The 26,425-nt window shown below is 49.7% G+C and overlaps 1 protein-coding gene across 1 annotated transcript in view; it reads left to right on the top strand.

Annotated features, from left to right (window-relative positions):
* Positions 1-26,425, top strand: part of cps1 (carbamoyl-phosphate synthase 1, mitochondrial) — a 170,171-nt gene that overhangs the window by 136,686 nt on the left and 7,060 nt on the right. The window contains exons 30-35 of the mRNA XM_038786419.1: positions 266-373; positions 6,779-6,868; positions 13,985-14,155; positions 17,165-17,239; positions 21,930-22,028; positions 23,541-23,600. Coding sequence (XP_038642347.1) covers positions 266-373; positions 6,779-6,868; positions 13,985-14,155; positions 17,165-17,239; positions 21,930-22,028; positions 23,541-23,600 — 603 coding nt within the window. The remainder of the gene's footprint in view (positions 1-265; positions 374-6,778; positions 6,869-13,984; positions 14,156-17,164; positions 17,240-21,929; positions 22,029-23,540; positions 23,601-26,425) is intronic.

Below are 26,425 nucleotides of genomic sequence, written 5' to 3'. Positions count from 1 at the left end.
AGGTTTAGGTAAAGTAGGCAAAGACAAACTTCTGATTAGCTGATGATAGAAGAACTAGGAGGACACAGATTTAAGGCTTGAGCAAGAGATCCAGAGGGATGTGAGGAAGGACCTTTTTACAGAGCAAGCGGAATGACCTGGAACTTGCTGTACACAAGGGTGGAAGAATGGTTTGTGGAGGTGTGTTCCTCAGGAGCAGTTTATGTGCCTTGCCGTTGGGTGACCGTGAGTGGCTAATTGCCCTGTTTGTTTCTGCCCCTGCTAGGTGCTGGCACACGCGATCACTGAGCATGTGGAAGATGCAGGTGTTCATTCTGGCGATGCAACATTGATTCTCCCAACACAGACCATCAGCCAAGGAGCCTTGGAGAAGGTTGGAAGCAACTCATCGAGTAGAATCATACAGAACAAAAAGAGACAATTCGGCCTATCATAATTATGCTAGCTGTTTGAAAGAGCTATATAATCAATCCCACAGCCAGTTCTTTCCCCACAGTCCTGCAAATTTCTCTATTTCTTTGTGTTTGTCCACTCCCATTTTATTTATTTATTTATTTTTAAATACATTTAGAGTACCCAATTCAGTTTTTCCAATTAAGGGGCAATTTAGCGTGGCCAATCCACCTAGCCTGCACATCTTTGGGTTATGGGGGCGAAACCCACGCAAACACGGAGAGAATGTGTAAACTCCACACGGATAGTGACCCAGAGCCGGGATTGAACCTGGGACCTCGGCGCCGTGGGGCAGAAGGGCTAACCCACTGCGCCACCGTGCTGCCCTGTCCACTCCCATTTGATGGGTACTGAAGAATTTGTTTCCCTCACCCTTTCAGACAGTACATTCTAGATGATAACAACTCAATGCATAAAGAGATTCCTCGTCTCTTGCTAATTATTTAAATCTTGACCACCCTGTCAGAGGATACAGTTTCTCCTTATTTAGTCTACAAAATACTGAATGGTTTAGAATGATAGACCTTTATTAAATGTCCTCTTAACCTTCTCTGCTTAGAATAGAATAATCCAAGCATCTTTCCGCATAACTGAACCAACGAATCAGTGTTGTCAGCTAAATGAATTAAACATTGCATTCTTGCTATTGTCACTGAACGTTTTCCATAGGAACAGGAGCAGACCATTCAACCCCTCAAGTCTGATCCATTCAATTAGATCATGGCTGCTCTGTATTATCCACACTAATCTTTGTATTCTTTGCTATTTTAACGGACAAAATCTACTGATCACCATCTTGAAAGCTTGTGCAGGGAGTTTGGGGCTGAGAGTTCCAGATTTACTTCCCGATTTCATTCCTGATGGTGCCGAGCTTGTGACTGTGATTGTGCCTTCTTGTTTTAGGTTCCTCCGGAGGAAATAGTTCCTCTACCATATTGGATTCTTTCAACATTTTGATCATCACTCGAACTTCTAAAATCTGAGCTTCTTCCTCCACCGTCAGCATCCCTACACACATATGGTCCAGCACACAAACCTGGGGCGAAATTCTCCAACCCCCAGCAGGGTCGGAGAATCGCCTGGGGCCGCCGAAAATCCTGCCCCCGCCGTGGCAGAGATTCTCCGCCACCCGGGAATTGGCGGGGGCGGGAATCTCGCCACGTCGAGCGGCGAGGCCCCTGCGGCGATTCTCCGGCCCGCGATGGGCCGAAGTCCCGCCGCTGGGAGGCCTCTCCCGCCGCCGAGGTTTGAACCACCTCTGGTGGCGGCGGGATCGGCGCGCGACCGGGCCCCCGGGGTCCTGGGGGGGGGCGCGGGGTGATCGGACCCCGGGGGGTGCCCCCACGGTGGCCAGGCCCACGATCGGGGCCCCCCGATCAGCGCGCTGGCCAGTGCCCTGGGTGCACTCTTTCTCCTCCGCCACCGCCACGGCCTCCACCATGGCGGAAGCGGAAGAGAAACCCGCAGAGCGCTTGCGCCGGTGGTGACGTCAGCGGCAGCTGGCCGCTGACATCACCGCCGGCGCATGCATGAACTGGCGAAGGCCTGTTGGCCAGCCCCAGCGCTGGGCGGCGGGCCTGAAAGGCCGCTGGCGCCGGTTTTTGCACCAGTCGGCGTGGTGCCAACCGCTCCGGCGCGGGCCTAGCCCCCAAAGATGCGGAGAATTCAGCACCTTTGGGGAGGCCCGACGCCGGGTGGGAGAATCGCGGGAGGGCCGGGCGACTCACAACATGCCCCCCTGGTGCCCCCCACGATTCTCCCACGCCCCGCTCGGAAGAATCGCCGCTCGCCGTTTTTCACGGCGACCGGCAATTCTCCGGCCCGGATGGACCGAGCGGCCTGACGTTCCCGACCGGCTCACGACGGCGGCAACTACACCTGGTCGCTGCCGTCGTGAACATGGGCGCCAAATGCTGGTTTGAAGCTTGTGGGAGGCGGAGAGGGGAGAGAGCACCACGGCCGTGCTTGGGAGGGGCCGGCGTCTCAAAGCGATGCACTCTTTCCCCTCCGCTGCCCCGCAAGATCAAGCCGCCACGTCTTGCGGGGCAGCGGAGGGGAAGACGGCAATCGCACATGCGTGGGTTGGAGCCGTCAGCCATCGTGACGTCAGCTGCACATGCTCGGGTTGGAGACGCCCAACCTGCGCATGCGCGGCTGACGTCACTTAGGCCGCCGCCGTCAAGTCATTCTGAGCGCACCGCCTTGACGCAAGCGTCAAGGCCCGGCGGCCGAGAGTTACGGAGCGCTGCTCCTAGCCCCCCGGGTTGGGGTGAATAAGGTGAGAGGAGCGGCCTCCGAGGCCGTCGTGAAACTCGGCCGAGTTCATGACGGCCTTCCCGATTTATCGCGGGAGCGGAGAATTCCGCCCTTGGTCTCCCGATGGGAGAATTTCGCCCATCCCGATGGGAGAAAGGGGTGGGACATGATCCATGCAGTGTGGGAGTCACAAAATGATGGAGTAGATGTGAACACACATGAAAGGTAGATAAGATCTGTGTAATTGTCATAATCTGACGTTTTGTTTTAAATCCCCTGTTCTTTAATTCATTGACAATAGCAAACCGGTCCCAATGTCCCAGAATCTAAAACCCTCCCTTTCGCACCATCTCTTCAGCCATGTATTTATCAGATATATCCTGCTATTTCTACTCTGACCAGCACATGGCACCGGTAGTAATCCTGGGATCATGACCTTTGAGGTCCTACTTTTCAACTTGCTTCCTAACTCCCTATGTTCTGCTTTTAGTACCTCATCCCTATTTTTACCAAGTCATTTGTACCAATGTGTACCATGACAACTGGCTGTTCACCCTCCTTTCCAGAATATCCTGTAAGCCCTTCGGGACATCCTTGATCCGAGCATTAGGGAGGCAACATACCACCCTGGAGTCCTGTTTGCAGCCATAGAAACATCCCTCTATTCCCCCTACAATCGAACCCCCCATAACTATTGCATTTGCACACTTTTTAATGCTCCCCTCTGCAGCAGAACCAACCGTGCTGCAACAAATTTGGTTGCTGCTGCTTTCCCATAAGGGGTCATTCCCCTCAACAGTATCCAAACGGTATATCTGTTTTGCAGGAAATGGCCACAAGAGATTCCGGTCCTGCACTGCTTATCTCGCTTTCTTGCTCTGCCTGGTGATCATCCTTTCCTTTCCTGCCTGTGGAGTCTTAACCTGTGGTGTGAGCATCTCTCTAGACGTGCTAACCACAGTACTCTCCGCCTCCCGGATGCTTCACACTGTTCCCAGCTTCTGCTCTAGCTCCAGGGCTTCCAGGAGCTCAATTTGGAGACACTTCCTGCACACCTGCTGGCCCTGGGCACTGGAAATGTTCCCGGATTCCCATATAGAGCAGGAGGAACACACCATGGTCTTGAGCTGTCCTGCCATGACTTACTCCTTTAAATTAAACCTTTTGGACAGTACGTAAAATCAAAAAGTATTAATTACTCTAAAGCCCTTCTTCTGTGGTCCTTGTTCCTACAGAATATTGTCCTTACAAACTTTAAACCACAAAATATAGACCTTACAAACTTTAAGTGATGAAAATGGTAAATGCTTACCCGATCGTACTCACCCGATCAGCTGCTTCCACTTTCCCCACTTTACTTTTGAATCTTGACTTCACTTAGGAACTCCAAACTCCAAGCTAGCACTTAGATTTCTCACTGCACTCTGACGCTGTTTTCAATCTCCTGACAATCAGCTCTCTCCCTTGTAGCCTCTACTCCAGGACTAGGTGCTGCTGACTATCTGTCCCAGTGTCCTCCTCTCACACACTCTCCTTTATGTGATGTTCTGTCTTCACCTCCCTCTGTTGGGGGAGGGGGGCTTCAAGCATTCTAACCTCCTGATGAAGTACCTTAAGTAAGGGTCTTGGGGTTTTACATAGTGGTTAGTCCTCAGGTAGTGAGTGATGGTCAAGCTGCTCTGGGCGATCCGCAGGGGAGTGCTGGACATCTCATTCTGTGGGTGCCTGGGACCATAGGGCTGATCTGGCTTGTCCAGCCTTGCTCCTCCCTATTCACTTTGGTAACCTGTGGACTCAGTTGTTCAGACCCAGAAACCAGCATTCACAATAAGGTCAGGTGAGTCAGATGTTTTGAAGGCATCTTGGCCTCTTTAGAGGATTCCGGTTCAGGGTCCGGCCCGGGTGCTAGCACAGCTGTAGAGTTCCAGCTTCTGGTGCTAGAAGCCTTTGGTTGGCACAGCAGCAGGCAGTCAGTTGGTCCTTGAACCTGGGCCGGGATGACAGGAAGATGGGCTTCTGGCAGTGGCCTCCCCCACATCCATGCAGGATATGGCCCCAGTACCTGTTGGGGTGGTTAATCTGTTCTTGCCTTGTAATTCTGCATAATGGTGGACAAGTTTAGGGTCCAATCTGGTTTGGGTCCCTTTGCTGGTCGTTTGGGTGATAGGTTCAGTGTCCTTTAGGAGAATCGTCAGTTGTTGCTGTACCTCAGGGTGGCTTATCAACTAGGTGAGCCATCACCCTCTTTCTTTCTGGGCCAATTTGGGAACTTTTCTGCTCCGCATTTAAATTTGCCATTAAGTGGTCAGTGACATCGATCACTTAATCAATCACCGACTCGGGCCCGTGGCTTTGGAGGGGGTGCTCTCCTAAAATGTTCCATATCCTCTGGAATGCCACTTCCCCTGGGAGGCGGTACAGCTCCAGTTACCGTCCCTGGTGGCTTTTGCATTGGGGGAGGCAGTTTCCTCAACAACTCTGAGGGATTTCTGATTTCAAATTCAGAAAGGTGTCTTTGGGTATCCAGACCTCCTGCTCCCTCAGCAGGGATGTCAGCTCCTTCTTAATTTAAATCGGGGCAAGGTAGTCACCTTACCAATGGAGTATATATTCGGGACTTTCCTGGCAGCCCTCTTATAAAAGTGAAAAGAAGGTTTAAGACATCCACACCTCCTGCTTATCCAGCGGTGCAGACTCCTTTCGTGTTAAATTAGCTGGCCGGATCAGGGGACTTTCTGCTTCCCATGGCTCCTCCTCAGAGTACCGCCCATTCCTTTAGGAAACTTGGGAATTAACTACAACATTTGCTCTGCCTTTTGAGCAGCTTTAGATATGACTTATTCATGGGCAATGACTTCCGCAGTATAATTACTGTTGGGAGTGGCCCGAAACCGATGCTGCCCCATGTCTTCTGGGACACTCTGGCTCACACGGGGCTGGTTAGCTTCTACTGCCCATGTCGTGCGGCTCTTCGACTGTGTGAGGCAGCTCCCTCACTGACAGTTTTGCTGCCTGGGGATGGCCTCATTCCTTCTGTAATTTACAAAGGTGGCGCTGGTCAATTCGGTGTCTGACTTACTCCCTTCCTAGAGTCGCACAGTCAGAGAGTTTTACAATGCAAAAAGAGAACTCTTGGCCTTTCGTGTCTGTGTCGGCCAATTCTTCCAAACACTTTGAATTTTACTGTCCTAATCTCAGCCATTTTAAACACAGGTAGCTTTTCCAGTGGCCCCTGCTGGGTGGTTCTGCCCCCTGCCCAGGGTCTCTGAGCTTCTTTCAGCTGCCTGCCACACTGTAGAGTTTTGCTGAAATTGTTTGGGTTGCTGTCAGGCAGAATTCAGAACAAGTCACATATCTCTTTCATACCTCTATTTTACCCTCAGTTAAAGAAACAGTCCCAAGGCAAATGGTAACATGATGATTAATGCAATTTCTCTGGACTGGGAAGGGAACAATTAAACTGTTCAATCTAAATTCTCTCTGCCCAAATTGATGTTGGAGGTTTTAAGAATGCCTTTTTCGATCCTTTTCTCTCTCAATCCAGTTTTTCTAAGGAATGCTGCATGCCGTGAAGTCCCTGCTCCAACTAATGTTTCAGAAAACGGACCTGAGTGAAACTCATTGCCTTTACAACTTGAATTGTTTTGTATCTCCCAGTCTCTTTGGCAAATATAACCTATCATTAGAACCCCCAAGGGAAAATGCTCAGTGCCAGAGCTCACACACGGTGAACAGTCACTTGGGGAGATGTTAGATCCAGCAAAGGCCATTTCCTTCCGGTGGGAAGAAAGTTGAAAGGGCAAATAAAAAAATGTGCTAATAGATGAATCTGTGAGGTTAACGTCAGAGTGTCAGTGCACCTCAGGATCATTCTGAATTGACACTGATCATTTCCCCATCTAGTGCAACATAGGAAATGTTGAATATCCATTAATCACCTGGGAAATCTTCAGCTAATACTTGGGAAATCTCAGACCCCTATCAATTACCCAGGAAACCATTGGCATTTGGTAATTACAGAGGAAATTCTGGAGCCCGTTAATTACTCTTTGTATTCTTTGTGTTTTAGGTGAAAATTGCAACCAGGAAGATATCCAGAGCATTCGAGATTTCTGGCCCTTTTAATGTACAGTTTCTTGTGAAGGGAAATGATGTGATGGTAAGCAACCTGCTGCAGCATGTTTAAAATGTGTTGCCCTGGTATTTATAGGGATGGTAAACCAGTGAAACTCTATTGAATGCCTCATTTCCTTCTGTGTTTGGTTGATAAGAATGTTTGTTTTAACTATCTCCAGCTAGTTATGTTGGGCGCGATTTACTATTGGAGTGGTCCGAAACTGATGCTGCCCCATCCAAAGAATCTGGAGCTCACCCAGTGAGCGATCCAGATGATGACGTCTCGTGAGATACTGTTAAATCTCGCAAGGCGTTTCGAGCGTCACAGATCTCGCAAGAGGCCTCCCACGGATTCAGTGGTCTCATCAGAGGCCAAGCCGGTTCGATTCCGGCTTAGGTCACTGTCTGTACGGAGTCTGCACATCCTCCCTGTGTGTGCGTGGGTTTCCTCCGGGTGCTCCGGTTTCCTCCCACAGTCCAAAGATGTGCAGGTTAGGTGAATTGGCCATGATAAATTTCCCTTAGTGTCCAAAATTGCCCTTAGTGTTGGGTGGGGTCACTGGGTTATGATAGGGTGGAGGTGTTGACCTTGGGTAGGGTGTTCTTTCCAAGAGCCGGTGCAGACTCGATGGGCTGAATGGCCTCCTTCTGCACTGTAAATTCTATGATATGATCCCGACATCAAGTCAGGTGGGACGGGGCCTCAAAATTTCGCCCTTTGGGTTTGTTGCCATGTGGAAGAATTGTGCCTCACATCTTCCAATCAGCATTAGTGCTGGATGCATTTCCACTGCCTGCAAAGTTTTCTACACATTGACAGCATTTTCAGCTCGGACTTCTGTTTCCAGCTGAAACAGATATGGGCCAGCGCAGCATCTCCAGGGTAAGTCCAATCATTGCAGAAGAGTCGGAGGAAGGAGTATGTGTGGTATATGAACTTCAGTGCTGGTGTGATGCTAGCTATGTAGGCCTTAAAGTCCCACAGACTGGCAGATCATGTCAAACAGCATGTTCTAGTTGCTGTTCGCAACAGCCAAGGTACAGACTACCCAACCAGCCCACGCTTACAAAACACAGTGTCCGACATTAGATGTGATTCCGTGATCGGAAAACATTTGCTAAATAATAATTAAGCTGACAACCAATTTAAGATTGTCATTAGACTTCGCAGTGTGGCATGGTTCTGTGTACTGGAAGCTACCTGTATTACTGCACCAGACCTGGTTCTGTGTACTGGAAGCTCCATACATTACTGCACAGGATTTGGTTGTTTGCAGTCAGAAAGAACACAATGGCTGGGATTCCCCGAGCCCGCACCGGGTCGAAGAATTGGCGGTGATATGGGAAATTCCCGCCACGCCGCTCCGACGCTGGGCCGCTGATTCACTGGCAACCGCGAGTGACCGGCCGAACTCCCGACGAGGTCCGCCGGCGTGGTTCCAACAGCGGCCGTGGTGCACGTCCTGGTTGCGGGGAGGTGGTGGGGGGGGGGGGGAGGGGATTTGACTCTGGGGGGGGGGTTTCCCCGCCAAATCCCTGGCGACGGACAATTCGGCAGCCGGCGGGGGCAGGATTCACGCCACCCCCTTGGGGATTCTCTGGCCCGGCGGGGGGTCGGAGAATCCCACCCAAGGGCTCTCTTGATTGGTGGTGTGGGGGGGGGGGGGGGGGGGGGGGGGGGGTAATATATTAGAATGGTTGGATGATTGCTGAATAGACAGGAAGCAGAGAGTTGAGATAAATGGGGATTTTCAAGTTGGCAGGGTGTGACGAGTGGAGTGCCGCAGTGGTCAGTGCTGGGGCTTCAGCTATTTACAATCTATATAAATGGCTGAAACGAAGAGACTGAGAGTAATGTAACAAAGGTTGATGATCATACAAAGGCAGGTGGGAATGTAAGCCATGAGGAGGACCCAGAGAGATACAGGCAATAAAGTAAGTGGACAAGAAGGTGACAATGATGTCGGCAAGTGTGAGATTAAAAAATATAGCAAAGCAGAATTTTCTTTTGAATGGGCATGAAACATTTAAATGCTGAAGCTCAGAGAGACATGGGTGTACCTACATAAAGAATGCAGAAAGTTAGCATGCAGCATAGCAAGCAATTAGGAAGGCAAATAGCAATAGTCACTGGAGTAGCAATCCAGAGGCCAAGTCACTGACATTGTCAGCTGTCTGTTCCCCATATAGATCTGGGTTGCAATTCACATTTGACCCTGATATTGTGATCCCAAACCAAAGGGATAACTCCTGCCTGTGGTTGGAAAATAACTGTTTCAGGGAACTTAACATTTGGAAAGCTAGGCAGAATGAAAGTGGAGGAAGAGTAACCCTGATAATAAGGAACAGCACGGTGGCAGTGTTTAGCCCTGCTGGGTTCGATTCCACCCTTGGGTGACTGTGTAGAGTTTGCTCCGGGTGTTCCATTTCCTCCCACATTCCAAAGATGTGCAGATTAGGTGGATTGGCCATGATCAATGCACGGGGTTACGGGGATAGGGTGGGGGAGTGAGCCTTGGTAGAGTGTTTTTTTGTAGGGTTGGTGGGCTGAATGGCCTCCTTCTGCAATGTAGAGATTCGATGGATAAAGGAATAGTACTGAGAAAGGATCTTGCCTGACAAGATCAAAAGATCGAATGGTGAGGGTGGTTGTGGAAATTAAGAATAATAGAAAGATGATACAAAATTGGGTGGGAGTGTGAGCTGTGAGGGGGATGCAGAGATGCTTCAGCGGGATTTGGACAGGCTAAATGAGTGGACACATACATGGCAGATGCAGTAAAATGTGGTAATTGTGAGGTTATCCACTTCAGAAGCAAAAATAGGAAGGAAGATTATTATTTGAATGGGTGTAAATTGAGAGAGGTAGATATTCAATGAGACCTTGGTGTCCACGTGCATCAGTCACTGAAAGTAAGCGCGCAGGGACAGCAGGCAGTAAAGAAGGGAAAAGGTATATTGGCCTTCAGAGTGAGAGGTTTTGAGTATAGGAATAAAGATGTGTTACTACAATTGTATAGGGCATTAGTGAGACCACACCTGGAGTATTGTGTGCCGTTTTAGTGAAATGAAAAATGAAATGAAAATCGCTTATTGTCACGAATAGGCTTCAAATGAAGTTACTGTGAAAAGCCCCTAGTCGCCACATTCGACGCCTGTTCGGGGAGGCTGTTACGGGAACCTGAGGAAGGATGTTCTTGCTATGGAGGTTGTGCAGCAAAGGTTTACCAGGCTGATTCTGGGATGGCGGGACTATCATATGAGGAGAGACTAAGTCCGTTAGGATTATATTCATTAGAGTTTAGAATGAGAGGGGATCTCAGAAATATACAAAATCCTAACAGGATTAGACAGAAAGAATGTTGCCGATGGTGGAGGAGTCCAAAATTAGGGATCATAGTTTGAGGATAAGGGGTAAACCTTTTAGGACTGAGGTGAGGAGAAATTTCTTCACCCAGAGAGTGGTGAATCTGTGGAATTCGCTTTCACAGAAAGTAGTTGAGGCAAAAACATTGTGTTATTTCAGGAAGGAATTAAATATACCTCTTGCGGCTAACTGGATCACGGGATATGGGAGGAAGGCAGGATCAGGGTATTGAACTTGATGATCAGCCATGACCAGAATGAATGGTGGAGCAGGCTCGATGAGCCACCTGAGCTCCTCCTGCTTCTATTTTCTATGTCAGAAAATAGGGACTACTTCATAGGCACTCTCACAGTAGTAGATGGAATATTAAGCAAGAAGTAACTAACTTGCAAACAAAACAGTGCGACAGTCCGCTGGGTAGGCAGTGGCATACTGATAACGTTACTAGTCTAGCAATCCAGTGGCCGAGAGGACATGCTCCAGGGACACGGGTCAAATACCCCATAGCGCCTGTTAGAATTTAAATTCAATTGATAAAAAGCTGGAAATAAAAGCTGATTTCAGTAATGATGAACATTGTTTTACCTGCCAGGTATCGATTGGGCCTTTCCCAATCGATATCTTCCAAACCCTCCAATCTGAGGGTCGTTCCTCGATGGGTGGGGCGGTCCCTACGGTTCTTTGTGTTGGTTACTGTGGCGCCATTCTGTCTGGGCGTCTACTCAAAAGTATCCATTGATACTTAAATGTTTCTATTGTGCGGGGTCTGGATCTGGATCACCTCATTACTATGCAGATCTGTTCCCATTTGCACCTTTGGCTGAAACTCTGCACCTGGCCAAAAACTGATTTCTGTACGTGCAGAATGCAAATTAGTCTTCTGCAAACTGCTTGTCCTCACTAAGACTGTTTTTTCCCTGCAGCCTTAGCAGTTCTCCATTTTGTAGCCCAGTGTCCATCTTAGATGGCTACACTACCCACTCCACCAACTTGTGTATGCCTTTCTGAATTTCTCCACTGCCCTCCTCACAGTTCACAATAATTCCTTTGTGTCATCCGCAAACTTTGAAATTGTCCCCATGATCATTAATATATATCCAGGAAAGCAAGGGTCCCAATGCTGACTCCTGCAGAATACCACTGCAAACTTTCCAGTCTGAAAAATATCCATTGACCATTACTCTCTACTTCCTATTATTCAGCCAATTTTATATCCACATTGTTACTGTCCTTTTTATTGAAAATGAAAAATGAAATGAAAATCGCTTATTGTCACGAGTAGGCTTCAATGAAGTTACTGTGAAAAGCCCCTTATTCCATGAGCTCTTAACGTTTTGCAAGTCCGTTGTGTGGCACTGTATAGAATGCCTTCTGAAAGTCCATGTGCACCCCATCAACAACATTACCCTCATCGACTCCTTCTGTTACCACCTCAAAACATTTGAGCCAGTTGACATATTAGGTTGTTGCTACCCAGGGATGCTTTTACTCTGAGGTTGTTAGTTAATTCTGTCATGTTACACAATACTAATCTGAAATAATCTGCTCTTTGTTTGGTTCCAGTTTGCCCTACATTGTGGTTACTGTTTCTGGACCTGTAGACCACTCCCACTAGTGACTTCTTTCCCTGACTATTCCTCTTCTCCACCAAACCGATTGTACATCTTGATTATTTGAGACTTTGGGTGCGATCTAACGGCGGGGTTTCTAAGTGTCAATTATGGAGGGTTTTGCTGGGAGATCCTTACCTCTATTTAATGACGCTTAGTCACTTTGTGGGGTCCTGGGGAGTTTCTCACCTGTTTAGCCGACTTAGAATTTTTTTCAGCACTAGGAAGCTGAACTCGGCCGCCATTTTGAAAGGGTGCCACGATCTCTAAATGAGGTTGTGGGTCACCTCACCTATGGGCAATGTCACCTCCCACACAAATGGACATTACCCCACACTCCCTCAAGTGAGAATACTCTGCTATGGGGTCTCTGAGGGCCCTACTCTACAAGCCCCTCACGGCCTCTTACAGACCCCCCCCTTCCAGGGCCCCAACCAGTCACTCGCCCAGAAGGCCCTTTGTTCCTGCCCTGCACGCCCCCCCACCATTCATGCACCCCCTCCACCCTCCTCTCATGGGCATGGCCCCCCTCAGGCTCTGACCCTTGGCAGTGCCACCTGGGCACCCTTGAACTGCCACCCTGGCAATACTCCTGCCAGCTTGGCAATTCCACCCAGGCACCTTGGCAGTGCCAGGATAGCAGTACCAACATTCCAGCCATGCTGTGCCAAGGTGCCCGTGTTCCAGGGGGAGGGCCATGGAGCCAGCTTGCACTATCCCAGACCACCCTGGAGCCACGGATGGCCAGGGAGACTCTCCGGGTGCTATTCCGCCTGATCCTAGTTTGTGTGGACCAGTACCGAATGGCGCCTGGCTGAGGATTCCCTGGAGAGGCCGTTAGATACCTAGAGGCAGGTAGATCCCGGGTGAGTAGGCCATAGTAGGCTTAAGGCCTACTGCAGCGAGTGTGGTTGATTCCGCTCTATGTGGGAGGGGTTCTGGTCGTGCTACGTCATGAGACTTAGGTAGATCATGCGTGGTGTAGTGGCTGTCAGGAAGCCCATAGGAGGCTTCACACGGCATCTACCGGCCATGCTGCGCTCACGTTCGGGCGCAACGTGGCCAGCAGATCATGCCCATTGTGTTTGAACTTGGTTAAGCAGATCAAGGGATCTGAGTGGGGTAAAGATTATGTGATTAATGGGAGGAGCCAAGTCTGTAGCAGGCAGTTCAGATTAAGTCTCTCAAAGACAATAAGACTTGCAACTGCTGTCTGAAAGGGTTTCTCTCTCTCTCCAAGCAGTCTTTCCAAGAAATCTCTATCCAGTGAATAGCAAATATCCCTATGTTTGCTAGCTTTATTTACAAGTGGCTTTTGACCTGTGGTGGGCTTTGCTTAATTGGAGATAGAGAAGATATCAATTAGAAGTTGACGTGTTCCCTTTTATTGTTCAGAACTTTTTAAACTGACAATTGTAAGCTATTGTAGTTTAATTCTGTGTTAAGAATGAAGTTTTTGTAATATAAAAGATACCTATTGGTCAGTGGAATCACTCCTAGAGCGAAGTATGCTGACAGTTGTGTCACTGGGGGGGGTTCTTGTGCCAGGGCCTGAGGAATAGCGGGAGGAGGCCAGGAGGTCGTTGAGGGGTTGGGGTGGACAGGCACAATACACCATTGCCTCAGCCTGCCAAGCAACCATGCGACTGCGCACTGTGAACTTAGGGGCACCGGTCATATGGGTCTCCTCCCAGGGCACCCCCCTGTGTGTGGTTGGTGTGTGTGGGGAGTGCAGTGTGTATATGCAGTTACAGCTTGTCAGCCTCCCGAGTATCAATCATGGACCCGACGAATCCGGCATTGTTTCTCATTCGAATAGATGGTGTTCCACGTGGCACCGGTGATCAATCGGTCCAGGTACTGCGCCAGTTTTGCTGTCATTGGAAGTCCACAAATCCTGCCCCGGCGCCAACACATTTGGCTGGATTCTCCGATCGGCAATGCCAAAATTGTGTTCGGCAATCGGCCGGAGAATGCGTTTTTACGCTGGAATCGGGGGCGGTTCCGTTTTTATGATGCTCCGCCTCCTCCATGCTTTTTGTCTGCACTGGAGATTTACTTGAAATGTAGTCTGCATCATCTATCCCTGCAAGGCAGCATGTGCTAATTCTGCTGTACAAGCACTCAGTTTAGACTAGCCATGAATACTTTGTTTCTAATTCTTTCTTTCAATGGTTGTTAGGTGATCGAATGTAACCTCCGAGCATCCAGGTCCTGCCCCTTTGTCTCAAAGACCATTGGAGTTGATCTCATCAATGTGGCTACACGAGTGATGATCGGAGAGAGCATGGATGAGGCGCTCCTCCCCTCACTGGAAAACCCCATCATACCTACTGAATATGTGGGCATCAAGGTACTGATAACATTCCTTGGAATAGGCTGGAGGTAGGAAGGAGGTAACAGCTTCTAATGGAGCATTCATCCTTCACGGCATTTGACAGTTTTATTAATCTGGTTGGTGAATGTGGTGCCGTTAGAGAATGCAGGTTCTATATGTTGTTGTGTTATAAGTGTGTATGTGTACAAAGTGCATGCGCGTTCCTGAGGTTTAGTTCCTTGTTGCTTTCTGAGCAGTATATTTGTCTCAGTTTCCACCTCTCAATTTGCCAAACATCATAACTGTACTGCACCAGCAGGAAGATATCCTGTCCTCAAGCTCCGAGTAATCTGAGTTTAGAATTAATTCGGCATCAATTCTTTCTCTAAACCTTTTGACCTCGCCATATCTCTCCTTGTTTAAGATTCTCCTATTCCGCCAAGCTTTCATGTCATCTTCCAAAATCTCGCAGCATCAGAATCACACAGTGTAGAACAGGCCCTTCAGTCCATCGGATCTGCACTGGTGCATGAAAAACACCTAACCAACCCACCTAATCCCATTTGCCAGCACTTGGTCCATAGCCTTGAATGTTATGACGTCCCAAGTGCTCATCCAGGTGCTTTTTAAAGGATATGAGGCAACCCGCCTTTACCACGCCCCCAGGCAGTGCATTCCAGACCGTCAGCATCCTCTGGGTAAAAATGTTTTTCTCAAATCCCTCCTAAGCTTTCTGCCCCTCACCTTAATCTTGTGTCCTCAGGGCAGCACTGCTGCCTCACGGCGCCGAGGTCCCAGGTTCGATCCCGGCTCTGGGTCACTGTCCGTGTGGAGTTTGCACATTCACCCCGTGTTTGCGTGGGTTTCGCCCCCACAACCTAAGGATGTGCAGGGTAGGTGGATTGGCCACGCTAAATTGCCCCTTAATTAGAAAAAATTAATTGGGTACTCTAAATTAATTTTTTTAAATCTTGTGTCCTCTCGTAACTGACTCTTCAACTAAGGGGAAGCTGCTTCCTATCCACCCTGTCCATGCCTCTCATAATCTTGTACACCTCAATCGGGTCGCCTTCAGTCTTCTCTGCACCAGAGAAAACAACCCGAGCATAGCCAACCTCTCTTCATAACTTTAATGTTCCATCCTAGGCAATATCCTGGAGAATCGCCTCTGCATGTATTTTTGGCTAAGAATGGCAGCACGGTAGAACAAGTGGCTAGCACTGTGGCTTCACAGTGCCAGGGTCCCAGGTTCGATTTCCCCACTGGGTCACTGTCTGTGCGGAGTCTGCACATTCTCCCCGTATCTGCGTGGGTTTCCTCCGGGTGCTCCCGTTTCCTCCCACAGTCCAAAGATGTGCAAGTTTGGTGGATTGGACATGATAAATTGCCCTTAGTGACCAAAAAGGTTCGGAGGGGTTATTGGGTTACGGGGATAGGGTGGAAATGAGGGCTTAAGTGGGTTGGTGCAGACTTGATGGGCTGAATGGCCTCCTTCTGCACTGTATATTCTATGTTCTATCCAGGTCTTTTCAAACAAAATACTCCTGTGAAACACCGGACAATTCTTTCCTACATTGAAGCCTAATTTGTTACTATCCACACTGAAACCAACTGGCAAATTCTTTTTTTCTAATCGCAATGGCTTGACGAAATAAACATCGATACCAAAGCTCTCTATCCAGTTCAGGCTTAGTTGTGCCGGGTCGGCACAGTGGTTAGCACTGCTGCCTCAACCCCAGGGACCCGAGTTCAATTCCGGCCTCTGGTATCTGTCTGTTTTGAGTTTGCACATTCTACCTGTGTCTGCATGGATTTCCTCCGGGTGCTCTGGTTTCGTCCCTCAGTCCAAAGGTATGCAGGTTAGATGGATTGGCCGTGCTAAATTGCCCCTTAGTTGGGGTTGCAGGAATAGGGCGGGACATCGGGCCTAGGTAGGATGGTCTTTTGAAAGGTCGGTGCCGACTCGATGGACCGAATGGCCTCCTTCTACACTGTAGGGGTGCTATGATTCAGCTTTGGTGATGTCAAGTGTCCTCTTTCTCCGAGAAAACCTTTGGTGGCACAGTGCCACAGTGAAGTGATTCCAACCTCGGGTGTCAGCGTAGGTTTCCTTTGGGTGCTTCGGTTTCCTCCCACAGCCCAAAGATGTGCAGGTTAGGCAGAGTACGGGGATAGGGCAGGAGAGTGGGCCTGGTAAGTGCTCTGTCAGAGGGTTGGTGCAGACACAAATGGCTCCTTCTGCACTGTAGGGATTCTATAACATTTTTGCACACTGGTATGAGATTCATAAATGACAGGGGCAATGGTGCAGCCAAGAGACCATGATGCAAAGAAAAGGTGGTCAGAAAAGATGGAAAGGTGGTCAGAAATTTTCAATGTGAAAAAATTGATGGAAAGACAGAGCTGTTGAAGGAAAAAGTGAGGATTTGTATATTACCATCTCTCAGGAATTTCATCCAATTTTTAAATAAGTAGATTCATTGGGATTTTGTGTTTTAGCAAACACAACAATATGACAAAATAAATACATTGCAGCGAGCAAGGAAACAAACGGCTCAAAAACACGAATGCAGAGGGAAACAGGAAAGCAACATTATAACTGGTTCAATACAATCATTAGACATAACTTGAGTCCCCTATAATTCCAACAGAGGCCAAGGGAAAACAGGATGAAAACATGGTAAATGGTGTAATCCCCCCCACAAGTCTGCCTGCAATTACCACGGGAAACCAGGATAGATTTTCCGCCCGATATCCGGGTGCATTCATCCAATCTTTATTCTAAGCAAAATTTAAATGGGTTACATTTTTATGTCAAACAAGAGACTTGAGATGACTGAGGTCATTCCACTAAATATGCGATCAGCTCTGGCAAAGTAAATGTGGTAAGATCTGGTTTTCAACTGCAGAGGGTGCTGTTGTTCAGTAATATTAGACAGTTTCAGCATCCATGGTGTAAATATGTGCTGCATTAAATTCCCACTAACAGCTGCTTTACAACAATGGGAAATTCTACATATTTAAGACTACTTTGGTTATTTGCAGGCTCCCATGTTTTCTTGGCCGCGACTGAGGGATGCAGACCCTATTCTACGCTGTGAAATGGCATCAACTGGAGAGGTACCAGCATTTCAACACTCCACTAATCTTCATAGACAAAAAACTTCCATTTACTTCTTAACCTGAGAGTAACTACAAAAAGTGACCTTTTCAAATGTTTCCTGTCTGCTGTCCTCAGGACAAGTACAAAGATCGAATGTGAAAGTATTTCATGAATTCAGGACAATTCAAAGGGTTTTCCAGCCAATGATTTTTTTTGTAGGGCAGTCTCTGTTTTAGGACAAACAGCAGCCAATCGGTGCACAGCAAGACCCCACAACCAGCAACATTTGTACTGATGTCCAATGAGGGATAAATTTTATTCAAGACACTGGGGCAAACTGCCCTGATCTTCTTTAAATAGTGCCATGGGATCTACTGTGTTCACCAAAGGCGGTCTGGGTTTAACACCTTATCAGAAGGGCAGCACTTAAGACAACACAGTCCTCAGCCCTCAATCAGACCCTCAGACAGCATAGCCCTCAATCGGCCCCTCAGACAGCACGCCCCTCAGACAGCACAGCCCTCAATCAGCCCCTCAGACAGCATAGCCCCTCAATCAGGCCCTCAGACAGCACGCCCCTCAGACAGCACAGCCCTCAATCAGCCCCTCAGACAGCATAGCCCCTCAATCAGACCCTCAGACAGCACGCCCCTCAGACAGCACAGCCCTCAATCAGACCCTCAGACAGCACGCCCCTCAGACAGCACAGCCCTCAAACAGACCCTCAGACAGCACGCCCCTCAGATAGCATAGCCCCTCAATCAGACCCTCAGACAGCACAGCCCTCAATCAGACCCTCAGACAGCACGCCCCTCAGACAGCACAGCCCTCAATCAGCCCCTCAGACAGCATAGCCCCTCAATCAGACCCTCAGACAGCACGCCCCTCAGACAGCATAGCCCCTCAATCAGACCCTCAGACAGCACGCCCCTCAGACAGCATAGCCCCTCAATCAGACCCTCAGACAGCACGCCCCTCAGACAGCATAGCCCCTCAATCAGACCCTCAGACAGCACGCCCCTCAGACAGCATAGCCCCTCAATCAGCCCCTCAGACAGCACAGCCCCTCAGACAGCACAGCCCCTCAGGCAGCACAGCCCCTCAGACAGCACAGCCCCTCACTCAGCCCCTCAGACAGCTAGCCCCTCAATCATACCCTCAGACAGCACGCCCTTCAGACAGCACAGCCCCTCAGACAGCACGGCCCCTCAGACAGTACAGCCCCTCAATCAGACCCTCAGACAGCACAGCCCCTCAGACAGCACAGCCCCTCAATCAGACCCTCAGACAGCACGCCCCTCAGACAGCATAGCCCCTCAATCAGACCCTCAGACAGCACGCCCCTCAGACAGCATAGCCCCTCAATCAGACCCTCAGACAGCACGCCCCTCAGACAGCATAGCCCCTCAATCAGCCCCTCAGACAGCACAGCCCCTCAGACAGCACAGCCCCTCAGGCAGCACAGCCCCTCAGACAGCACAGCCCCTCACTCAGCCCCTCAGACAGCATAGCCCCTCAATCATACCCTCAGACAGCACGCCCTTCAGACAGCACAGCCCCTCAGACAGCACGGCCCCTCAGACAGTACAGCCCCTCAATCAGACCCTCAGACAGCACAGCCCCTCAGACAGCACAGCCCCTCAATCAGACCCTCAGACAGCACAGCCCCTCAGACAGCACAGCCCCTCACTCAGCCCCTCAGACAGCACAGCCCCTCACTCAGCCCCTCAGACAGCACAGCCCCTCACTCAGCCCCTCAGACAGCACAGCCCCTCACTCAGCCCCTCAGACAGCACAGCCCCTCAGACAGACCAGCCCCTCACTCAGCCCCTCAGACAGCAAAACCCCTCAATCAGCCCCTCAGACAGCAAAACCCCTCAATCAGCCCCTCAGACAGCACAGCCCCTCACTCAGCCCCTCAGACAGCACAGCCCCTCACTCAGCCCCTCAGACAGCACAGCCCCTCACTCAGCCCCTCAGACAGCACAACCCCTCAATCAGCCCCTCAGACAGCAAAACCCCTCAATCAGCCCCTCAGACAGCAAAACCCCTCACTCAGCCCCTCTGACAGCACAGCCCCTCAGACAGCACAGCCCCTCAATCAGCCTCTCAGACAGCAGAGCCCCTCACTCAGCCCCTCAGACAGCACAGCCCCTCAATTAGCCCCTCAGACAGCACAGCCCCTCAATCAGCCTCTCAGACAGCACAGCCCCTCACTCAGCCCCTCAGACAGCACAGCCCCTCAATCAGCCCCTCAGACAGCACAGCCCCTCAATCAGCCCCTCAGACAGCACAGCCCCTCAGACAGCACAACCCCTCACTCAGCCCCTCAGACAGCACAGCCCCTCACTCAGCCCCTCAGACAGCACAGCCCCTCACTCAGCCCCTCAGACAGCACAGCCCCTCACTCAGCCCCTCAGACAGCACAGCCCCTCAATCAGCCCCTCAGACAGCAAAACCCCTCAATCAGCCCCTCAGACAGCAAAACCCCTCAATCAGCCCCTCAGACAGCACAGCCCCTCACTCAGCCCCTCAGACAGCACAGCCCCTCACTCAGCCCCTCAGACAGCACAGCCCCTCAGACAGCACAGCCCCTCAATCAGCCTCTCAGACAGCACAGCCCCTCACTCAGCCCCTCAGACAGCACAGCCCCTCAATTAGCCCCTCAGACAGCACAACCCCTCAATCAGCCTCTCAGACAGCACAGCCCCTCAGACAGCACAGCCCCTCAGACAGCACAGCCCCTCAGACAGCACAGCCCTTCAATCAGCCTCTCAGACAGCACAGCCCCTCACTCAGCCCCTCTGACAGCACAGCCCCTCACTCAGCCCCTCAGACAGCACAGCCCCTCAATCAGCCCCTCAGACAGCAAAACCCCTCAATCAGCCCCTCAGACAGCAAAACCCCTCACTCAGCCCCTCAGACAGCACAGCCCCTCACTCAGCCCCTCAGACAGCACAGCCCCTCAGACAGCACAGCCCCTCAATCAGCCTCACAGACAGCAGAGCCCTTCACTCAGCCCCTCAGACAGCACAGCCCCTCACTCAGCCCCTCAGACAGCACAGCCCCTCAATCAGCCCCTCAGACAGCACAGCCCCTCAATCAGCCCCTCAGACAGCACAGCCCCTCAGACAGCACAGCCCCTCACTCAGCCCCTCAGACAGCACAGCCCCTCACTCAGCCCCTCAGACAGCACAGCCCCTCACTCAGCCCCTCAGACAGCACAGCCCCTCAATCAGCCCCTCAGACAGCACAGCCCCTCACTCAGCCCCTCAGACAGCAAAACCCCTCAATCAGCCCCTCAGACAGCACAGCCCCTCACTCAGCCCCTCAGACAGCACAGCCCCTCACTCAGCCCCTCAGACAGCACAGCCCCTCACTCAGCCCCTCAGACAGCACAGCCCCTCAGACAGCACAGCCCCTCAGACAGCACAGCCCCTCAATCAGCCTCTCAGACAGCACAGCCCCTCACTCAGCCCCTCAGACAGCACAGCCCCTCAAATAGCCCCTCAGACAGCACAGCCCCTCAATCAGCCTCTCAGACAGCACAGCCCCTCACTCAGCCCCTCAGACAGCACAGCCCCTCAATCAGCCCCTCAGACAGCACAGCCCCTCAATCAGCCCCTCAGACAGCACAGCCCCTCAGACAGCACAGCCCCTCAATCAGCCCCTCAAGACAGCACAGCCCCTCAGACGGTTCAGCCTCTCAGACAGCACAGCCCCTCACTCAGCCCCTCAGACAGCACAGCCCCTCAGACAGCACAGCCCCTCAATCAGCCCCTCAGACAGCACAGCCCCTCAGACAGCACAGCCCCTCACTCAGCCCCTCAGACAGCACAGCCCCTCAATCAGCCCCTCAGACAGCACAGCCCCTCAGACAGCACAGCCCCTCACTCAGCCCCTCAGACAGCACAGCCCCTCACTCAGCCCCTCAGACAGCACAGCCCCTCAGACAGCACAGCCCCTCACTCAGCCCCTCAGACAGCACAGCCCCTCAGACAGCACAGCCCCTCAATCAGCCCCTCAGACAGCACAGCCCCTCAGACAGCACAGCCCCTCACTCAGCCCCTCAGACAGCACAGCCCCTCAATCATACCCTCAGACAGCACGCCCCTCAGACAGCACAGCCCCTCAATCAGCCCCTCAGACAGCACAGCCCCTCAGACAGCACAGCCCCTCACTCAGCCCCTCAGACAGCACAGCCCCTCACTCAGCCCCTCAGACAGCACAGCCCCTCAATCAGCCTCTCAGACAGCACAGCCCCTCAGACAGCACAGCCCCTCAGACAGCACAGCCCCTCAGACAGCACAGCCCCTCAATCAGCCCCTCAGATGCTGCAGCCCCTCAATCATATCCTCAGACAGCACAGACCCTCAGAGAGCACAACTCTCACTCAGCCTCTCAGACAGCACTGCCCCTCACTCAGCCTCTCAGACAGCACAGCCCCTCACTCAGCCCGTCAGACAGCACAGCCCCTCAATCAGCCCCTCAGATAGTGCGCCCTGCAATCAATGCTACGTTGGAATGTCAGTCCAGATTTTGTGTGTAAGTCTCTGGAGAGGGACCTGAACCCACAACTTTCTGACTCCAAGGTTAGCTCTCCAACCGAATAGCACGAGCAATTTAATCTAAATACAGTACACAGGAATGAGTAAGTGTTGAATGTTCTACATCAATCTAAATGTTTGCCCTGCTTTTGCTTTGCAGGTTGCTTGCTTTGGGCCAAATATTTACTCTGCATTCCTGAAGGCAATACTCTCCACTGGCTTCAAATTACCTCAGAAAGGGATTCTCATTGGAATTCAGGTACCGGTATCCACCTCACCTACAGGAAGTCTTGTTCACACTGGGTGTCTGTATAACCACACTCATTTGACACTATCTTGGTCTCAACTCTTATGACCAGGGCTAGTATCCCAGGATTCTGTGTACAAGTGAAGCCAGCGTCTGCTAGACCACCTCCCAGGAACCACATTGTACCCACAAACAACTGTTGATAGATTGGCAAATGCCAACTATGGCATTTTGTGCACAATAACATGACCACTGTGTTTGGAAGTGTCACAGAATGTTTACAAGTGAATTGCAGGTAATCTGGACACTAGAATATAAGAAATAGGAACTGGAAAAGAACAAAGGAATCCTGGAACCTGCTCCATCTGTCAATAAAATCATGTTTGAGCTTCGACATAATTCCACTTTCCTGTCTTATCCCAATATCCTTTGATTCCCTCAGTGTTAGAAAAGGTAGTTTGAGAGTCAGCCTGTGCCTCGCCGGACTGATCATTGCAGCTCCCACTATGGGTTTTATCCCTTTTCCGAGGGTTTCTAGCTTTAAAAAATAAAATGTCTTTAAACTACTTCTTCCATTTCTCTGTCTTGGGCAGCATGGTAGCATGGTGGTTAGCATAAATGCTTCACAGCTCCAGGGTCCCAGGTTCAGTTCCCGGCTGGGTCACTGTCTGTGCGGAGTCTGCACGTCCTCCCCGTGTGTGCGTGGGTTTCCTCCGGGTGCTCCGGTTTCCTCCCACAGTCCAAAGATGTGCGAGTTAGGTGGATTGGCCATGCTAAATTGCCCGTAGTGTCCTAAAAAGTAGGGTTAAGGGGGGGGGGGGGGGGGTTGTTGGGTTACGGGTATAGGGTGGATACGTGGGTTTGAGTAGGGTGATCATTGCTCGGCACAACATCGAGGTCCGAAGGGCCTGTTCTGTGCTGTACTGTTCTATGTTCTATGTACAGCGCAGGGGTAGCACTGCTGCCTCACACACTGGGATCAATTCCGGCCTTGGGTCTGTCTGTGTGGAGTTTGTATATCTCCCCATATCTGCGTGGGTTTCCTCCGGGTGCTCTGGGTTTCCTCCCACAGTTGAAAGATGTGCAGGTTAGGTGGATTGACCAGGATAAATTGCCCTTAGTGTCCCGGGATGTGCAGGTTAGATGGGGTTACAGGGATAGGGCTGGGGAGTGGACTTGAGTAGGGTGCTCTTTCAGAGGGTCAGTGCAGACTTGATGGGCCAAATGGCCTTCTTCTGCACTGTATGGATTCCAAGGTTAATTGAAAACTAACGTCAAACATAGCTATGAATATTGGAATTCATTTAGATTCTGAACCTAGATAGTCAGTGAGCATCTTCAGCTTATAAAGAGCTGAGTAGATTTAGATCATGGACTGACAGTTAAATCCACCAACAGATACTGACAGATGAGTAATAATCTGTGAGCTATACAACAAAGACTGATTTCCAAATTACGATAGCAACACGTGATCGTCCCTCAGATTGAACTGAAATTCTCACTTTAAACTTTTTATTTTCACAGAACTCCTTTCGATCAAAGTTCCTTGACACGGCACAGCAGCTTCATGAGCAGGGATACAAGGTAGGTCTGGGGAAGGGATCAAACAGCCCTCAGCATTTGCAGATTAGATAGAGCAGTGTATCCATGCACTGCTTACTGAGCACCATTACAGCGGAAAGTCTGCAATGTGTGACACGGTGGGACAGTGGTTAGCACTGCAGCCTCAGAGCACCAGAGGTCTGGGTTCAATTCCGGCCTTGGGTCACATTCCATGCGGAATTTGCACATTCTCAGCATTGGTATCCTCTGGATGCTCCGGTTTCCTTCCACAGTCCAAAGATGTGCAAATTAGGTGGATTGGCCATGCTAATTGCCCTCAGAGCTGTATCCAGGGATGTGCAGGTTAGGTTATGGGGTTACAAGGATAGGAGGGGGAGTGGCCATGGGTAGCGTACTCTTTTCAAGGGTCGGTGCAGACTCGATGGGTCGAATGGCCCCTGCACTGCAGAGTAAAATGGATAGGGACAGGAATGGACCCACCGGCAAAATTCTTTACGGACAATGGGGGAGAATTTGCTAATGATGCATTTAGAAATACATGTGACAACGTGACTATCACAGTTATGAATACTGCTGCAGGAAGCCCATTTAATAATGGTGTGTGTGTGAAAGAAACCATGCAGTAATAGATGACATGCTCCAGAAAATTTTGGCAGACAGACCAAACTGCAAGCTAAATTCAGCTTTAGCATGGGCGGTACATGCAAAGAATGGTTGGGGGCGATAGTCCCTATCAATTAATGTTTGGTAGAAATCCTAAAATTCCATCCATTTTGGATGACCAGCCTCCAGTTTGGGAAGGGACTACAATTAGCTCTGCCTTTGCTGAGCATTTAAATGCATTACAGAGCAGTAGAAAAGCTTTTTTGGAAGCAGAAGTTTCTGAAAGAATTCGCAGAGCTTTAAGGCATCAAATACCGTTTTTCAGCAAGGAGACATAGTATATTATAAGAGAGACAATTTTAATGAATGGAAAGGCCCAGTGAAGATCATAGGCATAGATGGCAAAACAATTATTTTGCAACATGGCAATCAAACTGTTAGGGTACATTCATCAAGGATAATGGGTACAGATTACAAATTTTCAAATTTAGACAGAGCAGACAGACATGACGAAGAGCCAGGGTCATCTGGTACGCACGTGTTACAGAACTATGAAGACCAGTTAACTGATATAGACAGGGTTTCTGTAGAGGAACACAACACTTCTGGTGAATTAGAACAGGCCATTTTACCGAAAGGGCAACTGCCAAAAGTTGGTACAAAAGTGACATACTTGCCTGAAGGGTCTAGTCAATGGAAGGATGCAACTGTTATTAGTACAGCAGGGTAAGCCACTGGAAAGTATAAACATTGGTTGAATGTACAGCATTCAGGGGAGGGAGTCAAGACAATGGATTGGGAACACGAAGTTCAAAAATGGAGGGCACAGAAATGCAGTGCCAGTTCAGATAGTATATCGGATAGTAAACAGGTCCGCAGGAAAAGGTCGAGAACTATTGAAATGACATCCCACAGCAGAAGGGAAAGATCAAGCAGTAACAGTACAGAACGGGATACCAGGCGGGAGAGGGGACGTAGTTTATCAAGGTCCCGGAACATGAGAAAGACTATGAATATTGATAGGAGTAGAAGCCCACATGCACGTGAGATTTTGGTTGCTTCCAATAAGTTAGATGAAAAAGTTATCAAAGATGCCAAACAGCAAGAACTGCATAGTTGGAGTGAATTTTGGGTATACACAGAAGTACTGGATAGGGGACAAAGAGCTCTATCCCACAGATGGAGTTGCATGGAAAAGGTTCTTCCAGCTGGAACTTATGAGGCAAAGGCCAGGCTTGTGGCAAGGGGATTTGAAGAAAACTTAGAAGATCAGGATTAAGGGTAGATTCACCTACAACAGGAAAGGTTATTTTAAAGATCTTCTTGTCTCTATTAGCCACAAAGGCATGGGAATGCAAATCCATAGATATAAAAGCTGCCATTTTGCAGGGGCATCAGCTCCAGAGAGACATTTTTCTCCGTCCTCCTAAAGAAGCAGCTAACACAGAAGGGTAACTGTGGAAGTTGAACAAATGTGCATATGGATTAAATGATGCGTCTAGAGTCTGGTATTTTTCGGTAACGTCAGTTTTGTTAAAGTTAAGCTGTTGCCAGTTGAAAGCAGATCCGGCAATGTTTTACTGGCACTATAAAGGAAATCTTTCTGGCATCTTTATGATGTATGTCGATGATTTTTTGTGGGGTGGGAGTAGTGATTTCGAAGCTATTGTAAACTCTGGTTTGAGGAAAGAATTTAGGGTTGAAGTCAGGCTTCCGGTGCATTTAAATATAATGGACTGGAAATCGGACAGACTAAGTTAGGGGCAACTTTATGTCAGCAATCATATTTGGAAAGCATCAGCCCAATAGCAACTAATCGTGGCCGGGTTTCACAAAAAGACGCAATGGTTTCAAAGATGGAAAAAGAGCAACTGCGAAGTTTAATTAGGCAACTGAATTGGTTAGGTAGACAGAATAGAGTTTTGATGTCTTAGAGTTGAGTACAAAAATGAATGATCCCAAAGTGGAAGACATAATAAGAGCAAATAAAGCATTGGTCAAACTAAAAATTCAGGAGTGTGTTTTGAGGTTCCCGGTTTTAGGTGACTTGAAACTCATAGTTTAATAGTGATGCGTCCTTTGCAAATTTATGTGATGGGGTTTCAAGCGCAGGAGGTTTTATAATTTTCCTTTTGGGGAACAATGGCAAATGTTGCCCTCTTGTGTGGGAAACAAAGAAAATAAGGAGGGTGGTCAAAAGCACTTTGGCTGCTGAGACGTTAAGCCTTGTAGAGGCGATGTAT

Source organism: Scyliorhinus canicula, chromosome 2, assembly GCF_902713615.1.
Source record: "Scyliorhinus canicula chromosome 2, sScyCan1.1, whole genome shotgun sequence".
Lineage (NCBI taxonomy): Eukaryota > Metazoa > Chordata > Chondrichthyes > Carcharhiniformes > Scyliorhinidae > Scyliorhinus > Scyliorhinus canicula.
Note: the sequence above shows the minus strand (reverse complement) of the source record. Positions and strands in the feature narration are given on the sequence as shown.